This window comes from Rhinolophus sinicus, linkage group LG07 (assembly GCF_036562045.2).
Source record: "Rhinolophus sinicus isolate RSC01 linkage group LG07, ASM3656204v1, whole genome shotgun sequence".
Lineage (NCBI taxonomy): Eukaryota > Metazoa > Chordata > Mammalia > Chiroptera > Rhinolophidae > Rhinolophus > Rhinolophus sinicus.
In genome coordinates this window covers 100484569-100503168 of record NC_133757.1, presented here as the reverse complement: position 1 = coordinate 100503168, position 18600 = coordinate 100484569, and the positions used below count along the sequence as shown (strand labels likewise).

Below are 18600 nucleotides of genomic sequence, written 5' to 3'. Positions count from 1 at the left end.
TCTTGTGAGTCTTGAACTTGAAACAAAGTGTATCAGGCTATTAATTTTTATCTCTATTTTACATTATGTACAAGAGTAGTTAACTTATAGTACTTTTGGTCTGTACATTGTTGGTACTATAAAGTTATTCGATTTTGTATCTGTAAACACTTTGAACTTAGTTTATTTCAATTTTAGGAACAATTTGTAATTCTTAATTTGTTCTGTACAAAAAGTTTAGCAAAAATTTAATTTAATGGGAATGAAAATCTGGATTGTTAAGCTGTTTTTGAAGCAACCATAACTAAATGAATTGTACTAAGGGAATATGAGCATTGAAGAATAATCTGCTTGTTATGCTCCAAGTGGTCTTTCATAATCATTTGTTCTGTTTAAATTTTTTTTTTAATATCTCAGAAAACCAATAGACTGACTTAAAGTGAACTTGCATCATTTAGTTGTCATCTTTGATTGTTAAATGTAACATCATAAGGACATTCTGAAATACATTGAGGCTGAATGGTTGAAACTCAGGCTATATAGTGTATTTCTACAGAACAATTTAGAAGGATTTAAAATGGACCATAATAATTAAATTTTCATACTATGTAGAACCAGAAGGCTATCAGCATTCTTAAAGCAAATACTTTCTTCGTGTCTCCCTATGTCTTTCTCTGTGACACTATAGCCACTACTGATGAAAGGCTGCTATCTAGTATAGAAAGGGCTAACAGGTTTTTAAATATTCAGGCCAAGTCTCATTCATAACTCTTACCTACATCTTTCTTGTTTTTGAAAGGCAATTATTCATGTATTTATATCTTAACACACACACATATGAGTATAGGAATATACACATAGAAAGACTGAAACTACTAGAGACTGTGATTAATTTTTTTTTAATTTAAATGAAAGTTAAAAATAAGCTATATCACTTTAAAAATTAAGGAGTTTAAACTTGAAAAACATCTTTGTTTATCTTAGTATGTGGTATTATGAGTGCCATTTCAAAGAAGCAGATGTTCTACTAGTTGAAGTTCTGGCAGCAGCTGCCTGAAGAGACTAGGTTTTTATGGATTTGACATTCAAATCTTTGACTGTTCCAGGATAACCCTCAGGCTCTTCTTGATGGTCATTTGTAATTTTGCTGAATTTGAATTGACTTCGGAATTACAAAAGCTGATTTGTATTTTTTCACTCAACCAGCTTGTGAGTGAGCCTAGCCAACCTAGGGAACAAGTTCTGTTCCCTGCTTGTCATTGACTTGGTGCTTTTTCTGGGTAAATGTGATGCACTGTAGCAGCATAACTGAGGAGGCCCAGGAATGATTTCTCATAGATGTCAAGCTTACCAAAAACTAGAGTTCATGTTATTGAATGTGGAAAGGGCTACAGAAAAAAGCAAGAGAAGGGTAAGGTCAGTGGAGTACAACAGGATCCTGCAGTACAGAGTCGGATTTGTCATTCCCGGCATCTTCGTTTAACCGACCTTTAGGTAACAGCTTAATTTCTCCAGTTGTGAAATGAGAATTGAACTGGAAAGACACTTCTCATGGGGAGAGTGGGATGGCACGGGTTACCCATCTTATAGTCACTTGGAGGCCTTTTTGTAAATCCAGATGTTTGGGGACTTTTGATGTCGCACATCGGATATGGCACACTTTCAGATGTGAAAATAAAGGGGGGAAAATGCCAAGATATCCATTATTATATAATTTTTAAAGTTTCTTTTCTCAACTCAGAAATTCTATAGATTCATTTTGGTTTATGCAATTGTAGGAGAAAAATATGACATTTTTATTAAACTCATGCTGTTCACTTTTCTGCTAGTTGTCACAGCTTCTTGTGTACTCATCTTCCACAGAACACAAACTACTTAGGAATAGTGGCTATATTTAGTGAGTTTCTTGTAAGCTCTGTAATGGTTACACAGTTTATATTGATTATAATATGTGTCCAATGATTATTTGGAAGAGGAAGAGGAAGCAGAATTCTCTCCCACATATATGTGGAGATGCAGTGGTGGAGGTGGCCCCTAGTTTATGGCCAGGGATAAAATAAAAATGGGATTAATGCTGGGTGAAAGAAAACTGTAGGTATAATTGACTGTCTTCAGCACTCTAAAATATTTCAGTAATATTTGTTTCCTTTTTCTCATCTCGTCCTAGTTTTCCTTTCACCCACAACTTCTACCACTTCATTGTTAAATTAATGTAGAAAAGAGATTGGTTTCAGGTTTATCAATAGTACAGTTCAGCCATCAAACTTAGCTCTTCCTTTGTCCCTAAGATTTGTTGTTGTTTGGTCAAAGCAGAGTTCCTGATTTTTCCTATTCAGGTCCTGAAATTTTGTTAAGAAACTCAAAGCTATTAAAGCAAACAAATCCTCTTGATAAATTTCTTTTATAAGACTTTTTTAAAATGTGGATATATACATATATATGTAAATTTGTGTACACACATATATGATGTGTGTGTGTATCATACATATAAAACAAAATACGGCATTTTAACTATTTTAAGTGTATGATTCAATGCATTAATTACAATCACACTGTTCTACAACCATCACAACTACCCGTTTTCAGAACTTGTGTTCCATAACTCCAAACAGAAACTATGTAATCATTAGGCATTCTCCCAATCTCTGGTAATCTCTAATCTGCCATCTTTATGAATTCACATATTGGAGATTTTTATACAATATTTGTCCTTTTGTGACTGGCGTATTGCACTTAGCATGATGCTTCCAAGGCTTATCCATGTTGTAGAACTTATATCCATGGGTCAGAATTTTAGTCCTGTGTATGGCTGAATAATATTCCATTGTAGGTATACATCACACTTTGTTCATACATTCATCTGTTAATGGACCCTTGCATTATTTCCACCTTTTTACTATTTTAAATAATACTGCAGTGAAATTGGTGTACAAATACTTGTTTGATTTTCTCTTTTTAGTATTTTGAGTATTTATCTGGCAGTGGAATTGTTGGGTCATAGGGTCATATGGTAATTCTGTTTAACTTTTAGAGAAAGTGCCAAACTTTTTTCCACAGTTACTGCACCATTTTATGGTCCCACCAGCAAAGTACAAGGGTTCCAAGTTCTCTATATTCTCTTCAACACTTGTTATTATTTTTTAAATTACAGCCACCCTAGTATCTCATTCACATCTAGTATCAGGTATGATTTGCTGTTCCCTAATGAGTAAGGATGTTGAACAGCTTTTCATGTTTTTATTGGCTAGTTATATATCGTCTGTGGAGAAAGATCTAAGTCGTTTGCACATTTTTTAACTGGGTTATTTGTCTTTTTGTTGTTGAGTTCTAGGAATTCTTATATATCCTGGACATTAAAGCCTGATGAGATACATGATTTGCAAATATTCTCTCACATTCCGTAGATTGTCTTTTCGGTTTCTTGATAATGTTCTTTGATGCACAGAAGTTTTTAATTTTGATAAAGTACAATTTATCTACTTTTCCTTATGCTGCTTGTGCTTTGAATCCATTTCCAAATCCAAGGTTATAAGGATTTATCTCCCCACCCACCCTTTTTTTGTAATGGTTTTATGGTTTGGGCCCTTTTGTTTTGATCAGTGATCCATTTTGAGTTGATTTTTGTATATGGTGAGAGGTAGGAGTCCAACTTCATTCTTTTTCATGTGTAATTACAGTTGTCCCACTCATTTATTGAAGAAACTTTTCTTTCCCCGTTGAATGAACTTGACACCCTATCAAAATTCAACTGGCCATAGTGCGACGGGCCAGCCGTCACGAGTCGGTGGGTTCCCGAATGGGGGAGTGGGAATGAATAAAAGACACTCTCACATATGATGGCGATCGCGGAACTTCAGTGATCCTGAAGACACTAAGTTTATTTTACTGCACCCATATAAGCAGTTTGAGCACGTGCAAGTATGTATTAACATAACAAATGTAAATTCTTTAGCTTTCACATAGAGGATACAAAATTCACCGAAACTCACAAGTAATTATCTTATCAATTGCCCTGATAGGCATCAGCCTTCTGTGTCTGGGAACGGGCTGCTCCCACCAAATTCCTCAGCAGCTTACAAGCTCAAGCTCCCCTCAGGTGCAGGAAGAGATAATTGCCTCAGGGGGAGGAAACAGGTAGCATAAACTGAGACATTCTGCAAAGCTCAGAGTTTCCTGTAACCATGGCTCCCCACACCATAGATATATGGGTTTATTTGTAGATTTTCAATTTCATTTTAGTATGTCTATCCTTGTACTAGTACCACACTGTTTTGATTACTGCAGCTTTGTAGTAAGCTTCCAAATCAAGAAGTATGAGTCCTTTGACTTTGTTCTTTTTCAAAATTGTTTGGCTAATTAGCACTTCTTGCAATTCCATGTTAATTTAAAGATCAGTTTTTCTATTCTGCAAAAAAAGCTGTTGGGATTTTAATAGGCATTACATTGAATCATTACTCATGAAAGAATAATTTTACTTTATATCATGATAGAGTCATTAGGGGTCCTTTAGACTATTTTATTTGAAATTTTTGTGTACTTTCATTGTTTGTCTTTTAGCAAATAAAAAGAATAATAATTTATTTTATTTATTCTGTTAAGTAAAAATTGAAAAGAACCCAGAAGTTTCACTCCTAGGTTTTCATCCAAAAGAAATTAAAAATATACATATAATTTTTATTCCTTCCTAGTATGTCCATCATTTTGAAGTATGTCTTTGTTTATTATTTGTTGTTTATTATGTTTGCGGTTTACTGTACTAATGCCTTTAAAGACTTCTAGTTTTTATTTCTTTTAACTAAAACATGGAACCCTTATTTTTAACATACTTTAATATATTAAATGCTGTGTGCATTTCATCACTTTTTATATAGAATATTGGATCACATTATATAGAATATAGTACATTGGATCTATCATACAACTTTATTAAATGTCTTTACCTTTTTATTAGTGGCTTTATTTTGTGCTTTACTATCTAAAAGTCTATGTGTCATTTGAAAACCTAAAGATTTCTCTCCATTTCTTTCTACTAAATCATCTAGAATCTTTAAAGCAATTGATCTTAAGATCATCTGTTGGGGAAATCTTACCTTCTATACGTCTCCATCAGGTTGCTTTTTTTTTTCAATATCTATACTTATTTTCCAGAATTGAATATTTTAGAGTTTATTTGTATAGAACCTGGTCAAAGATTTTGAAAACTTATTAACTAGTGATATTTACTTACTTTTGCTTACATATTTATTGTTTCAAAGAAAAAGATAGTACAAGCAAAAGTATTTGGTGAACTTAATTTCTCGCTGACATTTTTCATCACTCTCCCTATCCTTCCTACCTTACAGTTTCTGGTTTGTAAGCTAAGAGTCAGTCATCTCTGCGAAGACCAAGAGGCCTTGTCATCATTGATCAGGCCTAGTGTGTGCATTCATAACCTGTGCTTTGGCTCTTTTGAGGCCACTCTTTCCTCTGGGTTCTTGGCTGTATTTGAAAATTAGATTTTTGAATAAATAATTTATTCTGTCTTGCTACAACGTGTTCTGTGTGCATTGCCTTCTCTGCTCAGCATATTCAAGAAATTAATCTGATGGAGGTTCTACTATTTATCTTATTGTTCGCATCTTTGTAATGGTCAGTAGAACTTGAGTCTTTAGTGGCTTCAAAAGAGTTTTGTGAGATTCTAGTGCAGCTCACTTTCTAGAAGACTTTCATGGAGATATTTTTTATAGCACATTTTAGGGGGTGGAAACTTTTCATTCCTAAAGTAATAGTGTTAATATAAATAAAAATGTGAATATCTACTGAGCCACAAAGTCCTGTTGAACTAGTGGCTAATTGTTCAGAGGATTTACAGCCTTAATTCTGAAGTAGTGAGTTGTTGGTGCAAGAATTAGGCATAAAATAAATAAATGGAATTTATTTGTGTGTACATTACCCCTTTTGTTCCTAAAATTTGTAAAGCAACTCAATTTTAGCATGTTGTTTTTTATTAAGTGTTGTGTGAACATTTTATGCATTATAAACACATAATTACTTTACTATATAAAATTTTAAACAAAGAAACACCATTTGATCATTGTTTATAAAGCTTGTCCACTTCTATAATTTAATAAAATAAAACTTAGAGTCACAGTCATGATTTTCTTTAGATTTTAATGTTAGTTTATTACTAATAAACCTTAAGCATACACTATATATTTGTATCTAGTCAAATAGCAGGATTAAATGGACAGTGATGGTATGAAACCTACCACATATTTTACTAACGTATTGAGATTATTTCTTAATTTCTAGTGTATCATTGAATTATAAGCTTTATTAAAAATTAAATTGAATTTGGTAATTTCAGACACCAGAAACAAATTTTTGTGTGTACTGAAGATTTTATGTAATTTTAGTGGTATTTAGTTGTAAACCAAAAAATGAATATTGAACAGTTCAGATCATTTTAATTGCATGTACAGTAGCATGACAAAGCAAATAGGTTTATTATATATTTCTTCGCATTTTTTAACTTTTAAATGCACTGTAATGTGTATGTTTGTGTGAGTATGTATGTATTAATGTATATATGAATATTTTTAAAATAATTTTTCACATGAGCTAAGTATGGGTCTGTTTTTGGTTTTCATAGAAACTGAACTTTGGAGCAGGAAAGGACTTAAGTGATGGCCTAGTCTAATCTGATAATTTTACAAATGAGTAAAATTTAGATTATAAGAATGGTCAAGTTGGTTTGCTAGAGATCACAATGATAGTGAAATGTTGACTTTCCTGTTCTCTTTGTCTTACATGACTTTCACAATAGTTTGACACATTGTGCATTACCATCTATAAAGAGGATTATAAATGCAACAAGAATTTTCATAGACATTCACTCAAAATGTCTAATTAACTTGGAAAAAAATGCTTGATAACAGTTCTTTGAAAGAATTTTTTCTCATATTTTTCACAGAGATAGGTTATTAAAAATGGTTACTAAAAATTGACTGGAGGGAAGGGAAGACTTTTGGAGTAGTGAATGGGCAGGGACAGACGAACATTACTAGAGCAAGTCAGGATTATTTAGCTTGGCCAGGATTTTCTCTTCGTGGTTCTAGTTGGCATATAGCTCTATGTCAGAGGGAATAAATCTGCTCTAGTGTTAAGATGGGAGTTCTCACAGACAGGGCAAAGTTGCTATATCTGGGTTCTCTAGTGCAAAGTTTTCAAGAGGAAGAGACTTTTAGTATGTATATCCACTTAAATCATTTTATAGCTAAAGACAAAGTCTTAAGTTAAATACCCATTTCTTAAACGTTTTAGCATAAGTTGATTTGAAAATTTAGAAAAATATACTTTGTAGGTGAAAGAAATGTTTAACCTAAGTGGCTTAAGTTATAGAAGAGAACCATATACACTTTATACTTTCTTTTGATATGTTTGTAGTTTGCCATTAATTCAGTTCCCATCCTTATTAGAATACTCTAAATCTTTAGCTAACTGGGAATGATTTAAAACAACCTAATGCAAAACATATTCATATTGATTCTCCTTTGCTTACATTATTCATTTGAAAACACTGTGTTGGGATTTTTTAGAAAAACATGTCTGAAATTTAACAATTTGAATAATTCCTTGTTGTTCCGTGTGAATAATGATTAAAGATAGTTTCTCTTTCTCCAGTGTGTACTTCTTGTAATTGTTTTTCATTTTTATTTATCTTAAGTGTTGGCTTAAATTCACAATTTCTGTTTCTTAAATCTTTTTTTTTTTTTTCTTTTCTAGTTTTGGCAAGCGTTCTGCAGGAAGTTTTAGGCGTGGCTGTGAATGCATTGTTTTAGAGCCTTCGGAAATGATTGTGGTAAGAATACCCCTCTGAAGACATTTTTTCCCCTAAAGAAAGTTATGAAATAAAAACACTTTCACAAATTATTTATAAAGTGTATTATATAACTTTGGACATATTTATTTTACAACTTTTTATTAGAATTTGAATTCACAATCATATTGTAATTATTTACAGGATTCAATTAAATGTAAAAGAAAGTTTAAAAGGAACAAGTACCTAAATGTTTGATGCTTGAATTTCCTAAATCAGTCTGTGATAATACCATTTAACTGAAATTTGAGGAAAATCTTTGAATTGCAGGATATTTGCTCTCCAAATATCAATTGGAATGAATGAGATATTTAAAATGAGTTACCGTGATACGTATTCAGGCAACAATTAGCATAAGTAAATCACTTCAATTCTTTTAACTAATGAAAAAAAATTGGGAAACTAGTTTGCTGGTTAAATACTCTGTTGAGATTTTTATCTGTTTTTAATTGAATTGTGTGATTTAAAAACTGTATTGTGATAAGACATATACATAAAGCATAATGTCAGAATAGATAAGAGTACCATTTTTTTAATGCATTAAAAAAGACCTTCACATTCTTTCTTATTATAAAAAAGTGATTTTAAGATAGGATAATATGTACCCTTTTTTAAAATTCAGCAACAAAAATAAGATGAGATGTAAGGAATTCCCAGTGTAGACATTCAGTTCATATTGATATTCATATTGTTCCCCATCCAGCATCCTATCTGGGAAGGAAAACCTTGTAAAATAAATGATGGCTTAATATAGATGATAATGGAAGCTTTTACTACACATTTAATAGTATTTGGTTGACTACAAGTCTATTTTTAGAGAAGATGTAGGATTTTCCCCCTATGATGTAGGAAAGAAATTCCATCAGAAAGGAACATCCCTGTCAAAACTAGTGAAAACTTTTGGTGAAATTTCATAAAATTTACTCTTAAGTGAGAAAGTGGCATGGTGGTGAGTAAAGATTTAGGACTGGAAAAATGTAAGCAGATACATAAGACTTTGTTGCAATAGGTCTTGAAATGATTTTAGATATTTCCTTGAGATTTTGGCCTCCTTTAGTGCTAGTCTTGGGTTTCTTTTAGAAGCTTTTTGATCTTCAGCATTCCTTGAGAATGTTATACTTGCCAGTGTTGTACAAACTACCAGGTTTGCCAGTGTGAGAATAGTTGTAATATCTAATGCCTCTATTGTGAGCAATCGCATTTTTATTATATAAATATGATGAGGATTAACCTAATGTAACTTTCATTCTCTGTTAGTCCATTCATCAGAGTTTCTAAAATGCTTAAAATGAGGAATTTTTTTTTTTAAACAATACTATTTATAAAAAAAGAAACAATCCACAGAATGAAAGTAGGAAGAGAAACCCTTAGGTAATTTACCAAAGCCATTCTGCTAGCTGTCTTGTTTAACTATTTTGGGGCTTGGGGATTTTCACAGATTTAGTCATATACATTGGAGTTTTTGTGCTTTAGTAACAATGGGACAGTTGCTTTTATAATGTGTAGTAATGTATCCTGTGAGTTCTTTCACTATTAAATGAGTACAAAGACTACTGAAAATATCCTTCCCATTGAAACTGCAAGAAATACAAGAGTTACTCATATTGTCCTAAGTGGAACTGAAAATGCTTCTTCATAAAAGAAAAGTTACTCAAAACCAGTTAGTTCCAGAGAATTTCAAAAACAGTTAGAGACTGTTGAGTTTGTCTACAAACGTCTTTGCAAAATGAATGAATATGGACTATCAGTAAGTTTTATTCTGCAGCTAATCTTAATTATGTAATGTTGTGTTTGAAGAAATGAAATTTTTTTGGGGTTTTATTTCAGGTGGACTATATGGATGAAAATGAAGAATATTTTCAGCGTCAAGCCTCTCATCGACAGTCTCGAAGGAGATTCAGAAAAATCAACCAGAAGGGTGAAAGACAAACAATTATTGACACTGTGGATCCTTATCCTGTGGGCAAACCACCTTTGCCTAGAGGCTACCATACGGTGAGTTACAAAAGAATATTTTTATATATCTTCAGTTTTTTGTTGGGAGTTTTGTGAAAAGATTTAAATTTTCTATTTTTGATGAATAATTCCTTTCTATGATATACTTACCCGAAGTGCAGATTTTACTGGAAACACATAATATGGATAGTTTTAAAGAACTGAAATAAAATGTCAAAATACATTGTTTAGCCTGTATAGTTGTAACTGGGATACTTTAAGTTCTTACCTTAATCTAAAATTTCAGCCTACCCCCACCCCAATGATTGGTATCATACCTGTTTTTTAACTCAAAAAGAAGATATATATATATATATTATTTTTATAGTTTTTTCATACCATTCTGATAATGTAGTATGAGAAATTTTTTTGTTTTTAATCTGATGAAGTGAGATAAGTATAATTTGAAATGATGCTTTTTTTAAAGTTCCAGTGTAATGATCTGAAGTATTTCTAATATGTTCAAAGGTCCTCTTAATGCTATAGCCTGCTTAATTGTCATTTGAATTTATGAATTATCATTCATAAATATTTGATAAGTAAACTATTTTTTGTTTGAGGAAACCAAGGCACAGATGAGTAGTGCTTTGTACAAGACCCCAATGTAAGCAGCTTTAGAGCCTTATTTTTCTTATTTTTTTCTTTCTGCTTAGTTGCACTGTGCATATTTCCTGTGATGGCCAATCCAAAGAGTTGCAAATATACTTGAGGATATCTGTTTTCAAAAAGGAAGTCGCTTGAATTCTTACACATGTCATAATAAGGCGAAAGATGTTTTATCTATACATATGATACCATTAAATGAGTAGTCATTATATATGAAATTGATTTTAAAACAAAAATAAGAAAAAATAAAAATAGATAATTAATTGACAACTACTTTCCATTTCTCATTTGTTTCTCTTACCTGTTTTTCTCTTTCTTCTTACACATAAGTATAAATGTAAAAGGCACGGGAAAATATATATAGACTTAAAATTATGTACTCAGATTTTAGTAACTTTAAGTGATATATTTTATACCCACACTTCATATGTTCTATGTGTGAGAGCTTTTTGTATTTGAATATTTAAGCAGTTTTGACCACCAGCTACCCGCCTACCCCTCTCACTCTACCCATGCACTATTTTAATTTAACATGAATTTCATAGTTGAAGCCTTTCATTGAGCTCACTTGGAAAGGATTGCTTTTTGCTCATCATAAAGGCAGCTTTGTTGGTCTGTTGGAGAGGCTTGGTATTTAAAAAAAAAAAATCTATGAAAGGTTTTTTGTTACCATTGTCTATAAAAGAAGGTAGTATTTTTAGTGTTGATGTAGCATCATGGAAGAAGGAAATATAGATTTAAAATAGTTGTACATCTTAATAATACAATATATTATAATATTTTAGCCCAATACTAAATTGTTAATATTCTTTCTGCTTTAGAATTATTTTTCCAAATCAGATTCCATACTAAGATAGTTAGCGGGAGTGTCAATTACTTAAAATTTAGTGTTAAAGTTGACTGGTTTAATTTTATATAGTCATATTTGTCACACTTAATTTTGGGGGGGAGGTCATTTTTAACTGTTTATCTCTCCCATCCCTATGTTTGCCAATCCTTTATGGAATATGTCACTCACCATCCCTATATCACTCCCTTTTCATCTAATTTTTAAAAAATGTGTATCGTGTTTCTCTGAAAATAAGACCTAGCCAGACCATCAACTCTAATGTGCCTTTTGGAGCAAAAATTAATGTAAGACCTGGTCTTATTTTAATATAATATAAGACTGGGTCTTTAATAGAATATGTAATATACTGTAATATAATATAATATATAATATAATATAATATAATACTGGTATAATATAATATAATATAATATAATATAATATAATATAATATAATATAATATAATATAATATAATATAACACAACACCAGGTCTTACATAATATAATATAATATAATATAATATAATACCAGGTCTTATATTAATTTTTGCTCCAAATGATGCCATTAGAGCTGATGGGCTGAGTAGGTCTTATTTTGGGGGAAACACGGTAGTTTTTTTGTTTTTTGTTTTTTAATTACAAGCTTACTGTTTTTAAAAGTGGTTTTAAAAAAATGCTTTACCTGGTCAACAGGTACTTTTGTTTGGGAAAATTCAGTACTAGGATGAAAAATTTAATTTGACTGTTAGTGGATCATGTGCTAGTTTACTAATTTGTGAAATGTTGGTATTAATTTTACTAAATGAGTTCAGATTGGCAACAACATGGTTTTAATTGAAAATATTGGATTCTGTTTTTTTGTGCAAATTATGTTTTAATTACATTTACATAATACTGTTTTACTTAAATATATGATTTTAACTTTGGTAAACAATTTTGTATATATGATACCACAGAATAAAACTAATTAAATAAAAATTATTATTTTTCATTAGCTCTAAATCATACTTACTTATTCTTAACAGAAATATTTCACTTTCATTTGAAAGAACCCTACTGGCGTGGGGCTGAGGGTAAAACGTTTATTTAAAAGATGCATGATTGATTATATTTCACAGGTGATTTTTAAATGATTGCAAGTGCATGGCTAGAGACAAAGAGAACATTATACATATAGCCAATCCTATATGGTCATTCTTAACCTAATTTTAACATTATCTTCATTTTGGCAGATGTACTATAGCATGTCTGATAATGTTCATCTTTTCCTTTCCTCCTTTATGGCACTCATTTCATTTTGGCTCAAAGGAATGCACTAAATCTCAGGTATTGTAATTTGTGTGTGGTCTCCTAATACTAACCTAAGTTTATTTGTGAATTTGCATTGTAACTAATGAGTTTACAATATTGATGTGTTTTGCTTGTTCTTGTTCTTTTGTATTCTCTCAGTGGCTTAGGTGTGGCACAGGTGGCTTTATTTGCGCAGATGTAGGGATGAATTGCCCACCTTTGAAGAAAGAATAAAAGTGCTACCTACTTATTTTTAAGAATGAGGGGAGCACTGTTCTTCACTAATCTGCTTTACAGACAAAGAAATGAAGAGAGAAAGACAGACAGATAGACCTAACGGAAGTTTAATTGCTTTTTGTGTGAAAATTTACGGGAAATCCATTAGAAATTTAGATTTTAAATGCTATAGGTTAAAACTTTAAATTTCAGAAATCCCAATGTGAGAGCATTTTGGGAGACCACTGGTAAAATTATAGTCAAATAGAATAAAGGCTTAGTCAAAAAGGAAACAAGAATTTTAAATCGCTTTTTCTTATTTGCGCTTTATTTTTAACCAGATTTCATACTTTTCATTCTATATTTTAATCGAGACCTATAATAATATCTTTCCTCATTTCTTTCATACCAATATGTGACTAATTTATGATTTTCAGTGATACTCATTTGAAATTGTGGTTCAAATTTTGGGTTATCAGGGATTTTGGAGTCACAGAATTAAAAATGATTTAACTCTGGAAAGTAATTGGTTGACTAATTAGTAAAATTTTGTAGTTGTGTTTTTTTTATTGCACATGAATAATTTAATTCACATTAGAAGTCTATAATCAATATAATATTTTTGGCTATTGTAATAGCCCTTGCCTGAAAGCATGAAATATTTGTATAATTTTTCAAATTAAAATGAGGCAGTTACTTTATCATAAGAGAGAATACATATTAAAATGCCACAGGTAGCATGAGGGCTATATTGTATTTTAGAAGCACTGCTAATTTTTAAATGATGCTGTAAATCTAAAAATTTTTATACAATTAAATTTGATAAAATTGTATCAAAACATTTGTATTTGCACCGTTTTGAGCTTTTACCTGCTAAAGATATACTTTAAAAATATGTAACTTAATATTTTAAAAGCTGCATCAGTGTGTAATTAATCCTCTTCTTTTTTAATGTGAAAAATTAGCAGTCTATCTAATTACCATTTAGAACTAGGAATTACACTTAAAATGGGCAAGGAGTTATGATGTATACCTTACGTACGCTTTTAAAAATTAGGTGGTTACAATAGTTTAAAACAAATTATAATAAAGTTCTTCAGAAGCATGAATACTCATAGTCCATGTAGTGTGTTCTTAGAACATTTTTTAAGGCAAGTGTGTGAGGCTTGCAGAGAGAATAAGCATTTTAAAATGCTGTGAGAAGGGAAGATTGGCGATGGCTTTCATTAACATTTCCTTACATTTTGATTACATTCTTAACCTAATTTTGGCAACAACATGGTCATAATTGAAAATATTGGATCCTGTTTTTTTGAAGATGTACTTGAGCCAGAAAATAAAATGTGGCATGAATTTTCAGCCTTGTGGTGGGTAAAGATTATAGCGGCACGTAGTAGGTAGGTTCCTGGAAGAATGGGAGACTGGCTTGGACTTTGAACAGGTGTACCTTGTTTCCAGGTTCAGAATTAGGTCGTGGGGTGAGGGGAGTTTGCTTATTTTACCCATAATTACACATCCTCTCTGCATCCGTGGGTAATGTATTCTAGAAGTTTTTGTGGGTAGGGAAATCTAAATTCCATAATAAAAATGGAGAGGAGAAGTAGTAGGGCTTAAGGGAAGAAAGAAACTTTTCAACTTGTACCTGACTGGAGTGTTGGGGAAACTGGTACCTAACTGTTCTGGCATCTTTTTAAGTTCTCCTTTCGTTTTAATGAAAACAAACAAACAAAAAAAGCAGCTCTGTCCTCTTCCCACTTTCGGAAGAGCAAAGATTGTACGGAGATATCAGGCTAAAGGCTGAAGAAAACTTGTTCTGGTTATGCCATGGAGGTTATGTGTACCAATGGATATTTCAAAAATTTCCAGCCTTTCTAGGCTGGTCACATAATTAAAATGTTCTTTACACTTTGAAAATTCTGATTGTCTTTCCACTACCACTCCTACTTGCCCGAAAAAGTATGGCTCTGAGTTAAGAGGATTTGAACACAGTATCACATAAAACATATTCATAAAGTTTCAATCAGTGCAATATTTTTGAAATAATGAGAATCCATTAGATGGTCATATAAAAAGGTATCTCCCATACATTTCATTAGTAGTCCTTTCCTACGAGTGAGTATATACTTCAGAGCACAGTTTAATAATTATGCATTGAATTTTTCAGTAGAATAGGCTTGGTTTTTAAAGTTCTTGGTACAGATGTATAAAATAATAAATTATTGCATAAAATTAAGTTAATATAATGTAAGTCAAATTAACTAATATTACAACATTTTGGGAATGATTTTTTTATTACAGTCAGTGATCATACAATGTCTATAAAATGTGGCACCCAGGTAATAAGATTGAGTCATGTTAGGAGGCTTATGAAACTAAGTCCCATTTTTTTATAAGATTATCCTTTATAATAATATAAGACAAGTCCTGTTTCTTATAATGGTTATATAATCATTCCTAGGTTATATCTCTGAAATAGGGTTTCTTTAATTAGAGATAGATTTGATTTGAGTTGTTTTTATCTTTAGTTGGGACTCCTTGATAGATTTGGTTGTTTCAAAAATTTAGATATTGAAACAAATGAAAAAAATTACAGTGTTTGTGTAATTATACACTTTTATTTGACATTTGACTTTTGACTTGAGCCATTCTTAAGTTAGAAATAGGTAATATTTTTATTCATGTCATGGTTTTGCTTTGTCACTTATTATTTATTTCTTTTTCTGAGGTCTTAGTTTAATATTTGCTACTTAACAGAAGGAGAATGTGTTTTGAGTAATATATCAATGACGTGTGTATCTACTAAATTTCTTGAATATTAAGGTCATAGGATTTTAACTTAAAACAATCCATTCATATCATATCCCACCTGATTGTAATTTATTCATGATATTTTAAAATCTATTTATATGCCTATCCAGAATTATTCAAGTATAGGGAAAAATTTCTTAATTTTAGTATTTTCATTCCTTAATGTAAATTAATCAAGCATTTGTTTGCCTAATTGAACCTAAAGCCTTTGTCTTAAATACTGTCGTTGATGCCTATTTGTGAATTATAATAGGATGGAGATAAAGAAAATCTGTATATTCTATTTCTTGTATTGTAGCAAGGAAATTTCAATATTTTCATTTATATATTTTTATTCATTTAACAAATATTTATTGAGTACCCATCTTGTTTCAGGTCTGTGCCAGACTCTAGGGCTATAGAGATGTTTGGAACAGACAGAGTCTTGCTCTCACTCACCTTACAGTCTCCCAGGGAATACAGATAAATAAATGGGCAACTAAAATAGAGAAAATTCCAGGTGCTAAGGAGGCAGAGCACCTTGAGAAATCAGGCATGGATTCTTGAATGGCTTTAATATCTCGGCTCAAAGAAAAATATTCTTAAATCCAGGAAAGCCCAACAGAAATGTGAAAACTGAATTGGGGAATAAAGACCAGAAAAGGGGGAGTGTGCAGAGAGCGTTGGAGAGGAGTGGTATACACCAAAACACCCCACAAATTTTGCTAGGTACTATTTATTGTCTTTATGCCTGGTGTTTTATATTTGCACCAGAGAGTCTTAAAGAGAAGTGTGAAGTATCCTTTGCTTTTTCACGCTCATTATCAGCAGGTTTACTGGTTCCTCTTCACCTAGAGTATGTTGCATTTTAAAATCCTGCAGAAAGCTCCCTGTGGAAAGGTCTTTGAACAATAGGTGGACATAACAATACTGTGCCACATGTGCTGCATTTTCTGGCAAAATGCAGCATGTTGAAACTGCTGCGGTGGTCTCAATCTTATTGCTTTGTGGACTGTTTCTCTTTGTTGCAGTTACAACCAGGTATTTATGTTGATTTAATATATGCAGATTGGGAAATTACAATATAGAAGATGTATAGAGATTGAAATTGTATATCAGGAAATAGTTTAAAACATAAAATGATTTCTCTCGTGCTATTAACAGCATGCATTGCAAATTAATGCAAGGCAGTTGAGAATAGTATGCAGTGTGCTGTTTACCCAAGTTTCAGCTTCTGTTAGAGGATGTCTATTTTTATATATTACATCATCTCTGCTGCAGAACTACCATGTCCACTGGGATTTACTGTTCTTTCATTCCATTTTGAAAGAAAGCTTGTATTGATGTCATAATTGGACCCATCTTTTGGTTGCACTTAGAAATGGAAAGTAATAAGGGTGTTGTGTAGCAAGTCATGCAATATTTCAAGCAATTTATTTGTCAAAAAAGACCACCGCTACTTTGTCCTGCCTCTAATTGTGAACACTGGTGGCTCTCTGTGCCTGTACATGTTTTAAATATACTTGGCTAAAATTTAGCCTTTAGTCTCAACAGCAAAGATCCTTTTCATCTTTGTTTCATTTCTTATCCTGTGATTTTTTTTTTTTTTTGGTCATGAGATTTTGCAGTGCTACATGCTGATTTGAAAAATGTCTCTTTTCTTTGGAAAAATCTTTTGATATTTAGACCTACTTTCTACCAGTGCTGAATTAATCTTTTTACAATTATCAGTCGTAGGTTGTTTATAGTCACTATTTGAAATATTGGGTGACTAGAAATGTTCTTTGATTTTGAATCCAGTGTTAAAACATTACCTCGCAATCCCTTTCTGTTAGCTAGAAGATATTGTTGACCTCTGGAAGAAACTCTTAGCATTTTGTTCTGTGTGTAGGTATTAGGTTTAAATCACTTGTGAAAAGAAACATTTTAATTATTTCTATTAAAATAATTTCAAAATGTCTACTACATGTTATACATATTTATGTATATAAATTTCCCTCCTTATTCTCTCAAAAAATTAGTCATTATCCATATCTCAGTAGTAAACCTTTTCCTTTTAAAAAAAAATTGATTAGTAGAAAATTTACACTTCAAAAAAACAACAGGTTTGTTGAGTTCTAATTCACATACCATACAATTCAGCTATTTAAAGTGCATAACGCAATGATTTTTCGTTTTTTTTGAAAAAACACATAACATTAAATTTACCATCTTAACCATTTTTAAGTGTACAGTTCAGTGTTGTTAAAAATATCAGTAGGAAACTTTTGACTGACTTGAATACAACCAATTCACAGGCGTACCTTGCATATTTTGTGATTGTTTTAAGTTACACATAGGCTGAAAAATAACTTTAAGATATTTTGAAAAAAATTGTAGAATATGTTGGAAAAAAGAAGGCTTACTGCATAATTGTTTATATTAGAGGAATTTCTTATGGACTTAGTTTGGGATCAGGTAGCTATTTTTTTTTTTTTAAAGTATTCCTTTTTTCTCTTTCTAGTGGAACATAGGACTAGGTGGATATAATACGGAATTTGGAATTGCTAGCCTAAAGGAGAAATATGTGACAGCAGAGTAGGCCAAATATGAAATATGAATTACTGATTGGGATAAATGATGGAGTAAGTCAAAAGGGGAAAATTTGAGGACGAAAAAGAAAATATTCAGGGTGTCTTAATTTTTACTCAGATGTCTATGAGGATAGCAATGCTATTTGGTCACCTGTCGTTTTGGTACAATCCGGAAGGCATTTGGGAGTGTTAATGAGCAAATAAAGTTTAAAATCTCAAAATAAGTTGTAACATTTTCCTTTCACTATTAGCATACTTTTACTTCATATCTGTTTCTTTATACCTATTTTTAAACGGAGCCGTAACAATGCTGTTTGAATCATCAGGAATTTTGGAATACTCAGGAAAGATTTTAGGACAAAGATTACTTTGCCGTTTGTTAATTTATGAAACAAGTATATCCTCAGCCAACTGGAATGTAGAGACTTCTTGGGCATCGTTGATATTCTTGACGATATTAGTGCC

The 18600-nt window shown here is 31.6% G+C and overlaps 1 protein-coding gene across 10 annotated transcripts in view; it reads left to right on the top strand.

Moving 5' to 3' along the window:
• The window catches only part of RAPGEF2 (Rap guanine nucleotide exchange factor 2), a 214642-nt gene that overhangs the window by 99908 nt on the left and 96134 nt on the right, over positions 1 to 18600 (top strand). For 7 of the 10 annotated variants that reach the window (XM_074338381.1, XM_019733142.2, XM_019733144.2 and 4 more), the window contains 3 exons: positions 7744 to 7819; positions 9665 to 9832; positions 12578 to 12595. In XM_074338381.1, coding sequence (XP_074194482.1) covers positions 7744 to 7819; positions 9665 to 9832; positions 12578 to 12595 — 262 coding nt within the window. The remainder of the gene's footprint in view (positions 1 to 7743; positions 7820 to 9664; positions 9833 to 12577; positions 12596 to 18600) is intronic. The other 3 variants (XM_019733145.2, XM_019733141.2, XM_074338382.1) reach the window with 1 other exon arrangement.